Genomic DNA, 18,616 nt, shown 5'->3' on the forward strand with positions numbered 1-18,616 from the left:
GCAGTGCGAAGTCGTATTCCTCCAGTTTTCAGGACAGTGTTGTGCTGACGTGACCACATCCCCGGCCACTACCAAAATCAATGGGCAGCTCATCAGTCCAGCTCGCCATGCCGCACAGTACAATAACAACGCAGTGCAATGTCTCAGGACCTTCGCACTGGGTTAAATATTTGACAACTAACAACAAGAAAACCGCGCACCAAGTTTGCATAATTAACTGCGCTATAATTGGCCAGTGGTGCTAAAAAATATGCTGCTGTTATGTCCGGTAGTTTCTGTGACCTTTGGATCAACCAAACAACACAATTCGCATAAAAGTTTAAACGAAGTGTTGACAATGCTTGTACAGTAAATAAGTATTGTACTACCAGTAGAAGTATGTCATTACCATTAGTACAGTACTACCTAACCGGTAGTACAACTGCACAGGACAGATCTACATCGTCGACTGCCGGATCGGCCGCGGTAAGAGGCAGAAGAAAGGAAATCCTGTACTCGTACCAGAGTGGGCGCTACATTATCGCAGCCATTGACTTTGAAACAATGGGCCCATGGGGGCCGTCAGCTACCGCTATTGTCAAGGAAATCGGGAAACGTCTACGTAATCAAACTGGAGAGGCTCGTTCCCATGAATTTCTCCGACAGCGACTGTCCCAGGAGATTCAGCGGGGAAATGCGGCTCCTGTTGTAGGAACAATGGACGGAGTTGAAAAGTTTAATTTAATGAGCTCTTTCTGTTGTGATAATAAAATCTTTTTCACAGTTTGGTTAACTTGTTAATGTTTTTTTGATTTGTATGCTGCAGCCATTTACAAAATAATAAAGCGTATAAACCGCACAGGAAACTTTGACACAGTCATAGACTCATACTTAGTTAGCACAGTCATACTTAGTACGTACTGCACTATACTACCTACACTGCAGTGTCAGTGTCAGACTGCACTACTACTCTGTACATACACTACACGTACACTTGTACAATGCTTTGTACCGAACGGCGTACTTGGCAATTGGCATGGATTGTAGCGTACAAGGGGTCAACGACCAGTACCCAATAATTATTATGACGTGGTATGTAATTGTATGACGTTACCTAGATTACAGTACTGGACACCGATGATCGATCAGAGGGGATTCAGAGCTTGCCCGCTGATTAGACCACTCCCACAATGACTTTGCACTGAAAATTAAATCATCATAATTTTACTGATTTACCAGTTTTGCACAGCTTCTACGGTGCATCATTTTAATTTCTGCATAACTTTTGCGATGAGGAAGTAATTTACTAAGTTCTCATAACGGCCTTTCTGTATTACTTCAGATTTAAACACGACAACATTTTTAACGGTGGGTAGTCGAGTTGCAGTTAGAAAGTCTGTCGATCCAAATTGGCGTCTTTTTTTAGAACCTGAACCACACTTGTCAGTTGGGTAAAGCAGCACACTGTGGATTTTTGCACTAAAAATGGGAAAATCAAGTTGTGGATTATTTGTCGCCGACTCAGATGTACCAATCCCCCTGACCAATATTCATTACGATGTGGACGTCAAAGGATTCGCTGGATCAATTACCATCCACCAGACATTCCAGAACGTGGACCCCAACGATCTGGAATGCGTGTACGGATTCCCGATGAACGACCAAGCAGCTGTCACGGGCTTCATCGTAAAGATCGACGACCGCACTTTGACCAGTCAGTTCAAGAAGAAGGACGAAGCCTTCAAGGAGTACAACGCGGCGTTGCGACGCGGAGACGGCGCGTACCTTCTGGACCAGGCAGATCGTAGCGACGACACCTTCGTGCTGAGTGTGGGCAGACTGCCGCCCGGGAAGGAGTGCGTGGTCAGCATCAACTACGTCTGCACACTGGACAGCGTCAGCGAGACAAAGCAGCGACTCCTCATTCCCATGGCGCTCTTCCCGAGGTACGGTCCCAAACCGCGAAGCACAATTGGGATCGCTGCGCCGCCGGAGAAGTACGCTGCAATAGTGCCGTATAAAGCGACGCTGGCCGCCAGAATCGAAACGTTGGATAAATTGCGGTCTGTCTCGTCAGTGTCGCATCCGATTGCTGTCAGCATTATGGGAGATAAATGCGTCCAGGTAAATTTTAGTCTTTTATCCTGTTCAACGTCAGAATTACTTATTGCATGCTGTTTTAGTTTTACATCCTATAATACAATTAAAAATTGTATATGCGATTAAAATGGCTTGTTATTTATCTATGATTGTAATATTAGTTTTCCGATAAAGTAATTTTAACTATATATTTTTAATTATTTTTTAATATGATGCGCACATGCATTTGTTTTCTTTGGTAACCTCTGCGTGTCGTTGTTTAAACTCAGACACACTAAACCCTTCTCTAACTGAAATATCTTGGTTGCAGGTCACTTTCGGTACGCACCAGCAACCAACTGATCGGGATCTCATAATCGACATTGAGATTCAGAACAATCCCCAGCATCATGTCTTGGTGGAGCGCGTCGGCAGTAATCAGTTTGTTGGCATGTACTCATTTATTCCACAATTCGACAAGGACGGCCAGAAAGTTCAGAGTGAGTTAAGTTAATCTTCGTCGTGGACTGTTCCGGATCGATGCAAGGAGATAGAATCGAAGACGCGAAACGAGCGATGCAGGTTTTTTTGCGAAGTATTCCGGAAGGATGTTATTTCAACTACTACCGGTTCGGTAGCACCTTTGAATCCTTGTTTCCTGAGAGCCGACTTTACTCCGAAGGAACGTTTAAAGCAGCAGAGCGTTACGCTGATGGCACATCTGCAAATTTAGGAGGGACAGAAATTCTGGAACCACTGCGTAATATTTTTGCAGCCGCTCCTCTTCCCGGTTTCTCCCGGCAAATTTTTGTTTAGACTGATGGTGAAGTCAAGAACACCCAAGAAGTCATCGATCTGGTCAGGAAAAATGCATCGAATTCCAGAGTTTTCTCCTTTGGCATCGGCGACAGTTGCTGTCACTCATTGGTCAACGGAATCGCGTTAGCCGGCAACGGAAAATCAGAGTACTGCAAACACGGAGAAATTCTGGAGGATAAAATTGGCCGCCATCTAGAACGAGCGTTGCAGCCTGCCGTTGTGCAAGCCAGTGTTTTGTGGGAAGGATTAACGAACGTGCAGCAAGTGCCGTATGTGTTACCGCCCGTCTTCCGAGGTGACCGGCAGATCGCTTACGCATTTTCGAAGCTGGAATTCAAGAGCATCCAGAAGCCGTACTGCAACTGAAAGACAAGCCGGGAATAGTAACAGTTTTGCCATATCCAGCGGACAAGAACCAAGGTATTGCTCAACTGGCGGCGAGAGCTTTGATTAAATATTTGGAAACCGCTCCCACTGAAACACCGTCATCCGTTAACATTGGATCGTTACAAAAGCGAAACGTGCGATTGCCTGTAACCAGGAAGCAAGGATCTGATAAGGATTATAAAAAGGCGATCACGGACATTTCTTTAAAATACGGCGTGATGTCCAAGTGCGTTTCGCTCCTGGCGATTGAAAAACGCGACGGTAGGCTTGGTACAGAGATGGAGCTTCGAGAAATTCCTGTCCAAGTGTCCACGCCCGTGTTTCATAAACCTGTGCCACAAGCGATGACCACTGCCGCCCCCAATCAGAATGCACGTTCCTTTGGTGCGAAGATGAACAACTTCGGTGCGCGCAATTTGTTCCGGGCCCAAGAATCAGCTTTTTCCAGTTGTGCTCCTCGGGAACGTGCTCGGTTTTCCGCACAGACCCATGAACGAAAAGACACGGTTGTGCGCGTCCTGCAGATTAATATGATGGAGGTTATTCAAAAGCCGGTTCTGAATCAGGTGTTGGATCTGCAGCAATGGAACGGCAGTTGGGAATTTTCGGGAAACTTGGAAAGCATTCTCGGCGTTACCAAGCATACTGCAGAGAAGAAAGTCATGGGGTATCTGGATCCAGTTTTGCTGGCAACATTGCTGGTGGTGGCCTATCTGAATGCCAAGCATGCCGGTCAAAAGCATATTTGGCAAGCCATTGCTAACAAGGCGTTGACGTTTATCCGCACCCAGATTTCCTGTGAGCGAGAAATCAGTGTACTGAAAACTTTGCAGTCTCTGTTCTAAGATAGGTATCCCAGTACGAGAATTGCCTGCTTTTTATAGAATAGTTTTTAGTAAACTGCCTGCTTTGCAGTACATTTCCGCATGCATTTCCGTTTTTAATATTTCTGATGGTAACTGGTAAGCGAAGTATGCGTTTTTAATACCAAATTTCGAAATCAGTTTGCTTTTTTATAGAACAGTTTTTGGTCGATTACATTTCTTTTCTAGTCTTCGATGTCGATAAATTAGCTAAGAGTTTTATTAAAGGTCGGAATACTGTGACAGCGACGCAAGAATAAGGTTGATTTGTTTGTGTAGTATCCTCTATTATATAATACTAGTACGTACTGTACTAGTATTTATATATACTAGTATGTACTGTACTAGTACTGTTCAGCGCAACGTGATGCGCTTCAGAGGCAATTAATATCTACATTTAAATATATCTGTATATCAGCTGAATTTCGTGTTTTGAATGTGCGCATTACTGTACAACTGCACAAGTACATGTACATTATCCAATATAGGCTGTACAATACCATTTCTAGGTTCAAAATTCAAATATAATATGTGATTCTGAAAATGAGTTTAACGTGCTTAAACAGAAGCAGTTTACCGGCGGATAAAGCACGGTAAACGTCTGCACGAGTACAGCAGTGTTAATCCGGTCGAAAACACTTAGCATTGCATGCTGTATGATGGCTACTTCTACAGTTAAAAAGAATATATATTATTTCGTGTCTGCCTGATTATCAAACTGCACTTTATTATCGTTATAAACAACTACTTTGTATTATCAAACGCTGCGGGCTAGAGTTTGTAGTGCAGCGTGCTACGCAGATAACAGTCATTAATATGTCGTCATAACTTTGCAAACAGATATCATTCGATAGTTGGCAACGTGACTCATGTTTACACGTGGATGGCGCAAAGGTTATGTCGCACTGAAAACAGCGCAGTGCCACGACTCGTGGCTTTGTTTTCAGTGCCACGAGGTAATTTTGGATGACTACGGTTCACAAAGCGGTCATTTCTGTGTTATGTTCAAGCAGATTTTACGGAACCGGAATATGATAACTTGAGTATTGAGAAAGGAGCGACGCATATAAAAACAGCAGCCCAGTTAATGCAGTTCAGTTAACACTACTCCCAAGTCTTCGATTGTGACTTTTCGATGAGAAAACTTTTGAATCTTCTAGTAGGGTAAGGCATTCAACAGTGAATTTTTTGGATTTTTATTTTTTGCACTGAGAATGAAAAAATCCTGTTGTGGATTATTTGTTATCGACTCCAATGAACCAGTTCCGTTAACAGCTATTCATTACGATGTGGATGTTAAAGGATTTGCCAGTTCCATCACAATCAACCAGACATTCAAGAACGTCGAATCAACCGATTTGGAATGCGTGTACGGATTCCCAGTGAACGACCAAGCAGCTGTCACCGGCTTTACCGTGAAGATCGACGACCGCACTTTGACCAGTCAGTTCAAGAAGAAGGACGAAGCCTTCAAGGAGTACAACGCGGCACTGCAACGCGGAGACGGCGCGTATCTTCTGGACCAGGCGGATCGCAGCGACGACACCTTCGTGCTGAGTGTGGGCAGACTGCCGCCCGGGAGGGATTGCGTGGTCAGCATCAACTACGTCTGCACACTGGACAGCGTCAGCGAGACGAAGCAGCGACTCCTCATTCCCATGGCGCTCTTCCCGAGATACAATCCCAATCCGGAAAGCACGGTTGGGACAACGGCGCCGCCGGAGAAGTATGCTGCAACGGTGTCGTATAAAGCAACGCTGGATGGCAAAATTGAAACGCTAGATAAAGTGAAATCCGTGTCATCTGTGTCGCACCCGATTGCTGTCAGCATTACTGGAGAGAAATCCGTTCAGGTTGGTTTTATCGTTTTGCCCTAATTATAGGATAGTGTACCATTTTATCACAGCTGCAATAAAGCATTATATGCCTGACATACATTTATTGCATCATTTCATTTGTGTACAAGTATGAGCGTAATTATATGAGCATATAGATATTTGTACAGTATACGGTAACTGGCGTGAACAGTGTACGAGTTTTCATTTAAAAACTGAAGAGCGTACTTGAACTGATTTTTCGTCGCAGGTCACTTTCGGTCCCCAGCAGCAACCGGTTGATCGTGACCTGGTGATCGACATCGAAATCCAGAACAATCCTCAGCACCATGTCTCGGTCGAGGGCGTCGACGGTGATCAGTTTGTAGGAATGTATTCTTTTATTCCTCAATTCGGACAAGATGACCAGAAAGTGCAAAGTGAGCTAATCTTTGTCCTGGACTGCTCCGGGTCGATGGAAGGCGACAAGATCGAAGATGCGAAACGTGCGATGCAGATATTCTTAAGGAGTATTCCAGAAGGCTGTTATTTCAACTTTTACAGATTTGGTAGCACTTTTGAATCGTTGTTTCTGGAAAGTAAGTTATACGCCGAGGATACATTCAAAGCTGCAAAACGTTATGCTGATGAAACATCTGCAAATTTGGGGGCACCCAAATCTTGCAACCGTTAAACAAGATTTTCGCTACTCCGCCTCTTTCCGATTTCTCCAGACAGTTATTTGTGTTGACCGATGGAGAAGTCAGCAACACGGAACAGGTCATCGATCTGGTGAAGCAAAGTGCATCTAATTCTAGAGTTTTCTCGTTCGGCATCGGCGATAGTTGCAGTCGCTCACTGGTCAACGGAATCGCGTTGGCCGGCAACGGAAAATCAGAGTATTGCAAACACGGAGAAATCCTGGAGGACAAAATCGGCCGCCATCTGGAACGGGCGTTGCAGCCTGCTGTTGTACAAGCCAGTGTTTTGTGGGAAGGAGTGAAGAACGTGCAACAAGTGCCGTACGTGTTACCGCCCGTATTCCGCGGTGACCGGCAAATTGCTTATGCGTTCTTCGAAATTGGAGAGACAGATCAGACTCCCAAAGTCGTTTTGCAGCTGAAAGACAAGTTGAAGAAAGAAACAGATTTTGCATATCCCATCAGTGCTGAGAAAAATCAAGGCATTGCTAAATTGGCAGCGAGAGCTTTAATTAAACATCTGGAAACCGCGCCTACTGGGACACCATCATCCATTAGCAGTGGATCCTTACAAAAGCGGAAAGTGGAACTGTCTGACACGAAGACAGAAGAGATTGATGCTGATAACAAAAATTTGATTACCGACATTTCCTTGAAATATGGCGTGATGTCCAAGCATGTTTCGCTCCTGGCGATAGAACAACGAGAAGGTGAACGAGCCAAAGAGATGCAACTACAAGAAATCTCTGTACAGGTATCAGCGCTGAGGTTCTATCAGCCGATGCCGCGATGTGGCATTCCAAGTAGTGTAGCACTGGGTGCGATGGGAATCATGTCTCCGAGTACGGTACCACCACCTAAAGCTCAGCAGTCGTTAGCAGGTCGTGCGATGTCTGGAGTTCCTGCTGCTTCAAAAAGGGCCAAAGAGATGGTTGTTAATATCACATCAAAATTTCATGCAAAAAAGGATAATAGTGTGGTGTCCGATTACGCTGTGGTGTGTAATGACGCGGGCAAGACGTCCGATGATTCGCGAGACCAAGAAGCAGAGAGGTTCAGAGCTACTAAGAAGCCGGTTTTGAATCAGGTTTTGGAAGTGGGACGGCAGCTGGGAATTTTCGGATAATTTGAAATGTATTCTGGGCGTCACCAAGGACGCTGCAGAAAGCAAAGCCGGGGAGAAATTGGATCCAGTTGTTTTGGCAACACTACTGGTAGTAGCCTATCTGAATGCCAAACATGCCGGTCAAACGCAGATTTGGCAGGCCATTGCTAAAAAAGCGCTGACTTTTATCCGGAAGCAGATATCCTCTGATCAAGAAAACAATATCCTGAAGAGTTTACAATCGCTCTTTTAAGGTGTCGACTTCAAACAATTTTCTGCGACGTTGTAGTACTTATATACAGAGTAGTTCATTCTTCTTGCATTGCTCTCGGGACAATTAAAAAAAACAAATTATAATTTTAATTTTACAGTTATTCGGTTGAATTGGTCTGATCTTCAACGTGAGTACAAACAAAAGGGCTCTCAGTGGAAGACGGTGTACAGTGTAAAATAACCTCCGTAGGACCAAATTATAAGCACTTCCGACTGCTAAGCTCATGAAGGGTTATATGCAATTATGCATTCTTCAATATTCTGCACGACGTGCTAAACTCAAGCTACTTTACAGTTTACTGGCATCTTTAATGGCGTTCTCACTGCGTTGTACAGATCTAGAACTGGTAGTGGAAACTTCATGCGTAGCAAAAGTGATTAATGCTTTGAACAACCATGTACTCGCATATATATTTGAATAAGATGATAAGTGTAACGCAGACGCGTAAGCGCTTACTGGACTTCAGTATTCTGATATGTGCTAACGAATCGAGAGATTAACTTCCTTCTTTGCAAGGTGTTAATGGTATGTCCGTATAACATTTGAGCACTGACTCAACGGAAATGTTTTAAGTCTTATCTAAAGTCAATGGCAGCTGCATACCTGTCAAAGAACTCAGTAGGTAATTATTTGGGGTCTGATTACCACTAACGCACAGTTAAATTTCAAATGCGAGCGAAATATTCGGAAGTGGTCAGGAAACAAAACAGGAAGCAATGATATCTGCAGTAAAAAATAAGGGCACTGGAATAGGTCTTGGGATTTGTAAACCCTGTCAAATACCACGACATTCAGTCGGCACGCAGTATCGGGATAGCTGGGTATTTAAACGGTAATATCTAAGTCTAGTCCACGAATAAATAACATACTCATTTTGAAACTGTGTTCTTGTATACGCCAATAAGTTTGTGGAAAAATTTTACCTGATTAGCGTTACATCGATTTAGCCATGTCTGGTGTATTGGGAATTTTTGTTGGGTTTTTGGTTTCGTTTCGTAAGTGATTTTTATCAAGTTACAATGTCCGGAATACCGTGATTTATAAGTATATGATTCTGCAGGCCTGGCTGACGCGGCAGTTGCATGTGGAACGTCTCAGATATCTCCCAGGTCCGAGATGTCAAGAGTAAAAGGTGGGTTCACGTCATACTCATCTTGTTCACAATACGTTTTGATTACCATTTGATATCCAGGTGGTAGCGATGCGATTGCCGGTAGCTGGCCTTGGCAGATCCGTCTCGGAGTGCGTTATCCAAACGGTCAAGTGTCATGGGTTTGTGGAGGCAGCATTCTCACCGAAAGATATGTGGTGACCGCTGCACATTGTTTGCTTGGGTAAATTAGCTAATGCGATAAAGATGCATATGCAAAATGCTGACGGGGGTTATATACTTTACAGAGGCGTCAACGGCCAATACGTGGTGCGTGCCGGTGATCACGATCAGAGTCGCATCGAAGCTAGCCAAGTGGATCATTCGGTGCTGCGCGTGGGTCGTCATCCCAATTACGGCGGCGAGCGGACCTTTGTCAACGATATCGCCATCTTGCGTTTGGCGACGAATTTGACCTTTAAAGCCCAAGTGAGTCCGGTGTGCATTCCGTCGAACAGCCAGGATGTTGCACAAGGAACGAACTGCATGGTGACGGGATGGGGCGGATCCGGACCAATCGGGAACATGAATAAGCCGCTGTTGCAACAGGGACGCGTGCAGATCATTGGGCGAGAACAGTGCGCGCAGCGCTACTGGGGTGCCATGGTCGCTGGTGCGGTTCAAGTATGTGCCGGAACGCCAACCTTAACAACCGATGCTTGCAAGGTAAAAAAGTTCTGGTGAATAACGATATGTCTGGTGACTAGATAGTCGGTATAAAGCGTATGAATTTAATTTTAAGTCTCGGTACAGGTATCAGTTTAATTTCAATGTCATATGCAGATAGTCACCACGCAATTACTACTTTAGTAGCGAAATTAATCGAAATTAATTTTTAGGGTGATAGTGGCGGTCCTTTGGTGTGTCAAGATCCAGTCAGTCGAAAATGGGTTCTCCATGGGATCGTTAGTTTTGGAGCTGGGTACGCTATACAGTATATGTAACGTAATGCATATATGCGGGCCTTCATCCGGCGATTTATTGATCACGTTTCTGCATTTTCTTAAATCTACAGATGTACCAGTAATAAACCAGCTGTATATACAAGAGTGACCGGATTGCTTGATTGGATCAAGACAACGACCGGCAACACCGCTATGGTGTAATCGGAAATGTGCTCCATATAACCGACACGACCAGAGCTGAATATCTGGAATTTAAAGAGTTGAATATCACTTCCGGCCTGTTTACCGGGGACGGATCAAAATCCATCTCTGGCTGCACTAGGGCAGCAGGGCATTGATTTTCTTTTCTCTGTGATAGAGTGTCTACAAAGTGTACAGTACTATTTTATTTGATGCATGATGCCAATTTTAGTGTCTGCCTTTAGAAACCGTCTTGTGATTTTTAACACAATAGAATCGCTGTGGTAGTTAATGAGGCTATAATGTTCTGAATACTGAATAGATGTTTAGTAATATTTATAAAATAAAAGCGCATTCATGATTCACATGTTTTTGCTGTAATAAACATGTTTTCGTCTGCCGCGGTATGAACACCACTGCATATGCATGTAGCGAAGATTATCATTAACGCCCCAGGAACTTGCAGGAAGGCCATGATCGTCTTTATAGCCTGGCCAGGGTCGATTCAACTCGATTGTATACTGCATTAGAGCAGTAATTCATGCGGGAATATATCAGGCGATATAAGCACCGGAGGAAGTTAGAGTGCAAACAACTCTGCTGACATGCCACTGCTGAGGTTGGCAAGAGTGTTTACATTAGGTGGAAATACAGAGCGGAATTTAAATTTACAATTATAACGATCACGTTTGTCAGTTCTTCAACGGCGGTAAAGGAATATCAAGTGCGCACGCAAGACTCGGGATAAGTACAGTAGATCCTTCACACGCAACGGAATTCCATATTTTCATATCCATTTGTCTGATACAAGGTACGCGAAATTTTATGGTTTTTCAAGGCAAAATGAACCTAAGCGCTGATACCGGGAATTTTAAATATTCGGCTAACGATACGTTGATACCATGGATTACATTTATTCCTCGCGAAGATTTGACCGAATGGCTTACGGTATCCCTGATAGTCTGCATAGCTGGCACATTCTCGTACATCTTGCTTTTATCACCATCACTTCCCAAAAAGGCCTAATAAACGGTGCCGGGTTACTGCTGTTCCATTTGATCATCATGGAAGGTTTGATAGCCACGGGACATTTTTATTTATTTTTTATCAACGTGTTCAGCCAAACCGTCCCAAGTGACAGTACAGAATTTTGCTACTACTCCATGTTGTGTTATTGGACAACGGCGTTTGTTGCAAACTGGTTGGCGGTGTTTTTATCCATTAACCGTTTGGTCGCTGTGGCCAAGCCACACCTGTACCGGTACTTGACGACGCTGTGTGCACGACGAGCGATGCTGATTGGCAGCTGGATTCTGGGTCTCACGGCAGCCGCACCGACCGTTGGCCATCATCTTTACCGGCACATGGCGACTATACCGGGCTTATGTATTATACATTATGGATTTGCACCGGGAGAGTAAGTAATTCTACAAAAACTTAATGAGCCTACGTGAATAATTAAATATATTTTTATAATAATTAATGTTTTCGAATGTCATGGAAGGATAAAGAAAATTGACTTACTGTATTACATAGAGAATTATTCTGCAGTTTATAGAATTTGCCTTCAGGTACATTGCCACAACAAAAATTAATGTCGTCGTCAGTCAATTTTTCAGCTAATTTCAGGAAGAAAAGTATAATTTTTCAGCTAATTTCAGGAAGAAAAGAACGTATTTTAATTAATAACTTTAGATTATTGTTTGCAGCGAACATTTGTTCGAAGTTGTCGTTACATTGGGATGTTATGTTCCCTTGGCCTTAACTCTGGCCGTGTATGTTTCTCTCTTCGCGGCCATGAAGTGTCGCACGAGACACGAAAGCATTCCGCCGCATGAGCGGTCACAACGGAAGTATCAGGGAAGATCAACCATTCAGCGACGGATCTCCATGGCGCGGATGCTGTTCATCTCGTCGGCATCTTATTGTCTGTGCTTTTATCCGATCCCTGTTATCATGGCCTTTTTCCCATACGTTTTTCATAGATATCCTATGGCACTACTGTGGTTACGAACGCTGGTGTTTGCCGGCTTTGCTGCAAAACCGGTAAGAAGCGAATCAATCTAATCGGTGTCTTGCAGAAGTTTTATTAAGACTTTTATTCCGAATATTGAAAATAACGTGTCATGGCTTATAGGCGTTGTACTGCGCTTTAAGCGTGGAGTATCAGCAAGCGTTGAAAAGACTTTTTCGTCGAAAGGGATTGACAACGGCTGGGGATGCATCGCAAAGTTCAGTGCAGTTTGATTCCTGATCGAAACGTTCGATGCTCAAACAAGCTTCAACTATACGCTACCGAAACAACAACAGATTACTAGCGGTGGTTGTTAACCACGTGATGGCACGAGCGCGAGCGCCAATACCACTGGGTATTTAATGGTACTGGGTTTGTGGAATTGGAAAAGTGTAACGTACGCTCTCCGTGGCGTCAGACAAATTTAATGCTCTTGACGAAGGCTTATTGCAGCACCTCGCGCTTCGCGTTCGGTGCAAAAAAAGATTTCGTACAACATACTCACAAAATTTTATTGTTGAGAATTTCCTGTGATATATATACCACAAAAGCAAAAATAATAATTTGTTATTTGTTATACCGTATAATGACGTTAAACATGAAATACGGAGCAATAATGAGTGCTCGCAAGCATCCGTTAAAGTTTGACAGCGGATCTTTCGGCACAGTATTGTATTCATTTTCAATACGATATCTTCTATGCATTGTAATTTGTACACATAATAGTACTACTTTCACCAGACATCCAACCGGGATATGCAGATGGCTGCAATTATCCGAATGACACAGAAACTACAAGCAATAGGTTTCTGTTACCTGCACTGAAATACGGCGTATCAAAGATCCGGGGAAATCTGTTTTCATGAGATACAGGATGTTATCCAAAGCATGGTTAAAAATCACTATAAAAACGATTGAATGCTGCAGACGCTGCCTGAACTACACTTTTTATTCGTATTCTCGAATTTGCGTTTTGTAGTCTCCACACTTTCTTGAGCAGCTTTTACACTTCGAAGTGTATGACCTTTGCAGTACTTAACCATGGTTTCCGTCGGACGCTTATTCATGTTATTTGCCATCATCCTGGCCGTTTTTGCCGTGCATGCCAACGCTGCCAAGGGCGACAAGAAGCCGGTGGACAAGAACAAGCCGCTGCCGGAGAAGCCACTGCCGAAACCGCCCTCCATCACCGAGCAGGCCAAGAATGAAGGCAAGTTCTTTGACGGTGCCCACAAACTGGAGCAGCCCCTCAAAAAGACCAAGACTTTCTAGATATGGATTGCATTATGTATGTATTGTCCTGTAAACATGACTGTAAACTTATTTAGCAACAAATAACTGGCGGCTGGTATCAGTGTTTTTTGTGTCGTTTGATTCTGCAAAGATGCAAACCTGTGGTTACTTAAGGGATGAAAGTTTACAATAAAATGCTATAAGCAAACTGGTCTGTTCTCGTGATTAGCTAGTGAAACGTCTGTAAATCCGCCAATTATTTACACAGTAACCATAAAAAGTGTTCAAAGATGGTAAAAATAATTTCTGGGCAAGGTAGAAGGCACATACGAGTAATTGCGGTATATTGCCGGCATTATAACTCGAAAACGTCAATCACAGCAAATGAAATATTGTCTAACGTGAGGTGAAAGTAAAATCGGTCACAGTACATGTACCATACATTTGCTTTATTATGATACAGTACTTATACTAAATGCGTTTCCCATAACCAGGAAAACGAAATTCACTGAGCAGTTTACGAAAAATAAAAACACCCTACTGGGTAATACATTTTGATTTAGGTACTAAAGATAACATAATGATGTGCCGAAGCTTGTGTATGTACATTTTGTGAAATAAAAGACAGTATCCGAAAATTAAACACAATAAAATTTTTATTATTTATTTATTACTATATTTACATCTGCTTACGATTAGCTGAATTAATACCGTTACTACCGTTGAATTAATACCGTTACCGTTATTTTTCATTATTACCATTTTTTATGGTTTCGTATTACAAAAAAATGTACAGAAGCGTAGCAACCAACGTCATTATAACCTGTCTGAATGTTAGGTCGGTCAGGATATCGGCGAGCTCGCCCAATAAATAAAGTTCTGTCTTTCATGGCACTTTTTACACTTCTAAAGTAGGTTTGTATTTCATGTACGTATGTAATATTGCAACCGCTGGGAATACATAATTTTTGATGGCAGTATTACACCAACGACTAATTCTGTTAATTGAATAACGATTCTCTACGTTCGCTTACTAATTAATCTGGTGGACTGATTGGGCCTAACGAGAGCTGCAGTCTGCATAAAGATGTTTGCTCCATTGGCGCTTTTTGCATTGCTTTTGGTGTCCTTCAGTAAGTGCCCTTACTGGAGCCTGGAGAGTCCCGTACCGATCATATTAATTTTGACAAAATTAAACAATTGTCAAAACGCAAACAATACGTATTAAACGCATGGGCTGCTTTTTTAATAACGATATCCGAGAGGTACACGGCGTAAAGGTCAAGAGCGTTTTTTAATTAACTTAAAACACCATCTACTACATAAAGCTTTACCTAAACTCCTTGATCGTCTTCCAGGCAGCAGACAGTGCAGACTGAATTGCTAAATGTAGATACAATTTGTGTTTCACAACTACGAAGTAGTACTTACAGTGCATTATTCATAGACGTGGGTGGTGATGCGGTACAATGTGGAATGCCACAAATTCCTCCAAGAAACGAGATGAACAGAGTGAAAGGTTCACGACAATAATTGTTGATAATAACGCACTGGCTAACGCTTCTATAAAAATTATCAGGCGGCAGCGACGCTATTCCAAATAGTTGGCCATGGCAAATTCGCTTGGGAATTGTATTTCCTAATGGATATGTCAACTGGGGTTGTGGAGGCAGTATTCTCAATGAGAATTTCGTGGTTACGGCTGCCCACTGTATAGTCAAGTTAGTACTTGTGAAATCAACTGAACAGAACGTTGACGACCATTACATAATTTTGTTGTGCAGTGGAGAAAACGGACAGTATATTGTGCGCGCCGGTGACCACGATCAGTTCCGCGACGAACCCACCCAACAGGATATTCGTGCCAGCGCCGTACGCCGTCACGAGAACTATGGCGGCGAGTACAACTTTGCTAATGACGTTGCTATTCTGCGCCTGGAGAGGCCTCTGACCTTTACACCGCAAGTCAGCCCGGTGTGCCTGCCGTCCAGCCGGGTGGATGTTGCCCATGGCACCGACTGCATGGTGACGGGATGGGGTGGGTCCGGACCTTGGGGGAACCAGAATAGGCCGATGCTCCAGCAAGCCCCCGTGCAGATCATTGGGCGAGAACAGTGTGCGCGCTGGTACTGGGGGGATGGCGTCATTGGCCAGGTGCAGGTGTGCGCCGGAGCGCCGAATTTTTCGACCGATGCTTGCAAGGTAGAAAGCTCTTTAATGGCTAGTCGAAACTGCAGCGACTACGTGATAGTATGGTACCAAATTCTGGGTCTAAAACGTTTGGAAATTTATTTCACACATAACTCTACACCGAATACTGCGGGCATAACGGTTTTCACATCAGCGTGTATAGTATACAAAAATTATTTGACTACACAACGTGAAAACATAATGCAAAAAAATGTTCCAGAAAGCCAAATTTGCCGAACAAGTACGTACCGGGTCACTTTCCTTAATCAAAGGAAAAACGAGCGTTCATATAACCCGCATTTATCGTATTATGCCGGTTAAAAGTAAAAGTGCATTGTTATTTTAGGGTGATAGCGGAGGTCCCTTGGTGTGTCAAGATCCTGGAAGCCGGAAGTGGGTTTTACAAGGGATCGTCAGCTTTGGATTCGGGTACGCAAAAATTGGCAAAACGCAATTTATAATACAGGAAATTGGGATGCATTAATTTTTGCTGCGGAATGAAGTATAAAGTTTGTGGTTGTCTATAGATGCACCAGTGACCGGCCCGCCGTATACACGAGAGTGACCGCAATGGCTGACTGGATCAGGATGATGACCCAAAACACCGCTTTGGTACAGTAACCGGTATATGACGTTGTTAATACGTCCAGTGCCTTGGAATCTCTTATGCAATCTGGAAAACGTTTTTAACAATCCTGTCAAATGGTCTGTAATTGTGATGCCCTTACGTGTTGGGGTCATGTCGATTATTGATTACTGTTTGAGCAGTCGTTCTGTAATACATTGTCTTCTCTTATATCCAAGGGTTTCATTATTGTTTCTGTATTAAACTTATCAGAAGAGTGGATCTATTCGTTTGAAACTTCCATAACATCGAATAAACAATAAATTAATAAAAACGTTTTCTGAAAACTTCAAAAATTATTAGCGCACAGACGAGTTTTTAAGCGCTTCGTCTGAATATATATGTTTTATATGTGCACTTTGTTTACATGTCTTATATTTTATACGAACAAAATTACCCGTTCCCGTGCGTTGAACAAAATTTGCATACTTGGCATTCTAGGGACAATCATTGTTGTTGCACTTGTAAATTACGCGGCCGAATTTGCAACGACAATACTTATAATACTCTGTAGTTAATAATTTCTGTCACGAATGCTGCGGTACATTTCTTGACCACCCGGTAGAATTAACAAGTTAAGTAATCTGTTGCGTTACAATAAAACGGACGATATAACACGTTATATCACAATTCTTTGCTGTCCGTAGCTCGACATTTATACTACGTGCTAAAAATCCAAAATGTTCCTGTTTATTATCAACATGCACTGTTCGGTATCCGTTATAATATTCTGCATGGCCATGATATCTTCTCAATTATATATGTACTTGAACGGAGTGTTTTTTTCTTTCTAAAGTTAACGGACGTAACATTTTTCTTGAATGTATATTCTGCAGAACGCCAAAGTAACGCGAAGTACTATTGTTTTACCGAAAAATTCCAGTACGTTTGCCCGAGTATAAAATTTAATGCCGTGATAATAATTTAAGAATTTCTGCAACACTGCGATACCTGGGAATGGCGTCCTTCGACGCCGCAGTATTTAAATCTTATTTTGATGTCGTCCGCCTACTAAGTTTTATTTGTGCCTCTGTCTCAGGTATTGAATGACATCATAAGTAAGCTGTCGAAAGGTTTTTTCGCAGTAATTCGTTAAATTATTTACTTTACTGAACTATGATAACAGATAAACAGGTAGGTACAACTGAATAATTGTTTCTAAATTCAAGGACAAACCGTCAATCCTGTTACTGCATCGACGACACGGAAATATTCGTACAACTCGTGGGATATCCAATGTAAGCTAATAACCTTTTCATAACAATATTATGTTGAAAGATTATGTAGAAAGGTTGGGCCAGTATCCCGTGTAATATTTCGTCAAACATAGAATAGTTGAGTACGGATTAATTTATTTCACTACTGTTATTTTCAGCCGGAACAGAAAACTGGGGAAGCAAATTTCCTGCATGCAATGGCCAAAGGCAGTCTCCCATTAACATTATTACCGCATCGGTACAGCGTAATCCTAGACTGGACGCTATGCGTTTTGAATCGTATAATGCAGCGCCTGAAAAATGGATTATTTCCAACACCGGGCGTGAAGGTTAGTTTGCTTCACTAAGATAGCGCTGAATCTGTCGATGGTAAATTATGTATCCCATATCAAACTTAGGGCCCGTTCAGGCATACACCTATCTATCTTAATTGCTTAGTGGGACTTGAGTTCAACCGGGGACAACCACCTAATTGCATTAGGTCCCAAAATTCACGCAAACTGCTAAAAAACTGGCCGTTTTGGGCGGCGCTTCAATAGAAAATGGATAGATAGAAGTCAGCGTGAATCCGGCTTTATTTGTGAGTAGTGGTGTTTACGGCGATGACCGGGACAAATGATAGCCTAACCCCCGGCATTAGTAATGGAGGCCTACCGGAGAAGTATACTTTCGTTCAGATGCATTTGCACTGGGGCCAACGGAATTCAACACGAGGATCCGAGCATTTGGTCGACGATTTCAGCTTCCCGTTGGAGGTTCGTACAGCTGCAGGGCGTAGTTTGGTGGGTGCCGGCAAATTTACGTTGTATAATACAAAAAATGCGCAACTGCAGGCGGCAGAACTCACTCCATTTTATACTAACCACAAGGTTTACAGTATTACGGCATGAATGTTAAGTACAGAATGTGTCGGGAAAAATTTTTAGTTATTACTATTTAAAAAAATTATGCTGATAATTTATCGTATCGATTTAGCTTCATCTTGTGCACCTAAAGGCTGGGATTTTCTCCTCAATGAATCAGTCTACTGCAGCGAACAAGACGGCTTCAGCAGTCGCAGACGGGACTGCATTGGTGGTTG

At 42.9% G+C, this 18,616-nt stretch overlaps 4 protein-coding genes across 5 annotated transcripts; all 4 read left to right on the forward strand.

The window, feature by feature from the left end:
- The first annotated feature begins 1,232 nt into the window (after positions 1-1,232).
- LOC129597557 (von Willebrand factor A domain-containing protein 5A-like) lies at positions 1,233-4,160 on the forward strand. The gene is given in 5 exon segments (XM_055495167.1): positions 1,233-1,347; positions 1,406-2,103; positions 2,390-2,563; positions 2,566-3,190; positions 3,193-4,160. Coding segments are annotated over 4 exon segments (2,355 nt in total). The 5' UTR covers positions 1,233-1,347; positions 1,406-1,464; the 3' UTR covers positions 4,110-4,160.
- A 921-nt stretch (positions 4,161-5,081) lies between these two features.
- Positions 5,082-8,143, forward strand: LOC129597567 (von Willebrand factor A domain-containing protein 5A-like). The gene is given in 3 exon segments (XM_055495178.1): positions 5,082-5,980; positions 6,213-6,603; positions 6,606-8,143. Coding segments are annotated over 3 exon segments (2,193 nt in total). The 5' UTR covers positions 5,082-5,341; the 3' UTR covers positions 7,769-8,143.
- An 812-nt stretch (positions 8,144-8,955) lies between these two features.
- Positions 8,956-18,106, forward strand: LOC129593500 (transmembrane protease serine 9-like). The gene is made up of 16 exons (XM_055489845.1): positions 8,956-9,016; positions 9,082-9,153; positions 9,214-9,355; positions 9,420-9,837; positions 10,011-10,093; positions 10,187-10,271; positions 13,303-13,480; positions 14,565-14,636; positions 14,951-15,022; positions 15,083-15,224; positions 15,288-15,705; positions 16,040-16,122; positions 16,221-16,305; positions 17,488-17,556; positions 17,694-17,864; positions 17,974-18,106. Exons 1-16 carry the CDS (start codon positions 8,971-8,973, stop codon positions 18,040-18,042), a joined length of 2,205 nt encoding a protein of 734 aa, XP_055345820.1. The 5' UTR covers positions 8,956-8,970; the 3' UTR covers positions 18,043-18,106.
- On the forward strand, positions 10,913-12,676 carry LOC129597648 (adenosine receptor A2a-like). Of its 2 annotated transcripts, XM_055495295.1 has the most exons (4): positions 10,913-10,980; positions 11,095-11,673; positions 11,966-12,302; positions 12,394-12,676. In XM_055495295.1, the coding sequence occupies exons 2-4, from the start codon at positions 11,159-11,161 to the stop codon at positions 12,508-12,510; spliced, it is 969 nt and encodes a 322-aa protein (XP_055351270.1). In that variant the 5' UTR covers positions 10,913-10,980; positions 11,095-11,158; the 3' UTR covers positions 12,511-12,676. The 2 variants fall into 2 exon arrangements, with proteins under 2 accessions (XP_055351270.1, XP_055351261.1); XM_055495286.1 differs by lacking the exon at positions 10,913-10,980 and having other exon boundaries at positions 11,028-11,673.
- Positions 18,107-18,616: the final 510 nt, after the last annotated feature.

Source organism: Paramacrobiotus metropolitanus, unplaced genomic scaffold, assembly GCF_019649055.1.
Source record: "Paramacrobiotus metropolitanus isolate TYO unplaced genomic scaffold, Prichtersi_v1.0 Parri_scaffold0000003, whole genome shotgun sequence".
NCBI lineage: Eukaryota > Metazoa > Tardigrada > Eutardigrada > Parachela > Macrobiotidae > Paramacrobiotus > Paramacrobiotus metropolitanus.

Coding starts and splice junctions, on each gene's coding strand:
- LOC129593500 (XM_055489845.1), top strand. CDS start 8,971: ATGTCTGGTGTATTGGGAATTTTTGTTGGGTTTTTGGTTTCGTTTC. Junction 16,306..17,487: donor TGACCCAAAACACCGCTTTG/GTACAGTAACCG, acceptor TCTAAATTCAAG/GACAAACCGTCAATCCTGTT. Junction 17,557..17,693: donor CAACTCGTGGGATATCCAAT/GTAAGCTAATAA, acceptor TGTTATTTTCAG/CCGGAACAGAAAACTGGGGA.
- LOC129597648 (XM_055495295.1), top strand. CDS start 11,159: ATGGATTACATTTATTCCTCGCGAAGATTTGACCGAATGGCTTACGGT. Junction 11,674..11,965: donor TATGGATTTGCACCGGGAGA/GTAAGTAATTCT, acceptor TATTGTTTGCAG/CGAACATTTGTTCGAAGTTG. Junction 12,303..12,393: donor CCGGCTTTGCTGCAAAACCG/GTAAGAAGCGAA, acceptor CATGGCTTATAG/GCGTTGTACTGCGCTTTAAG.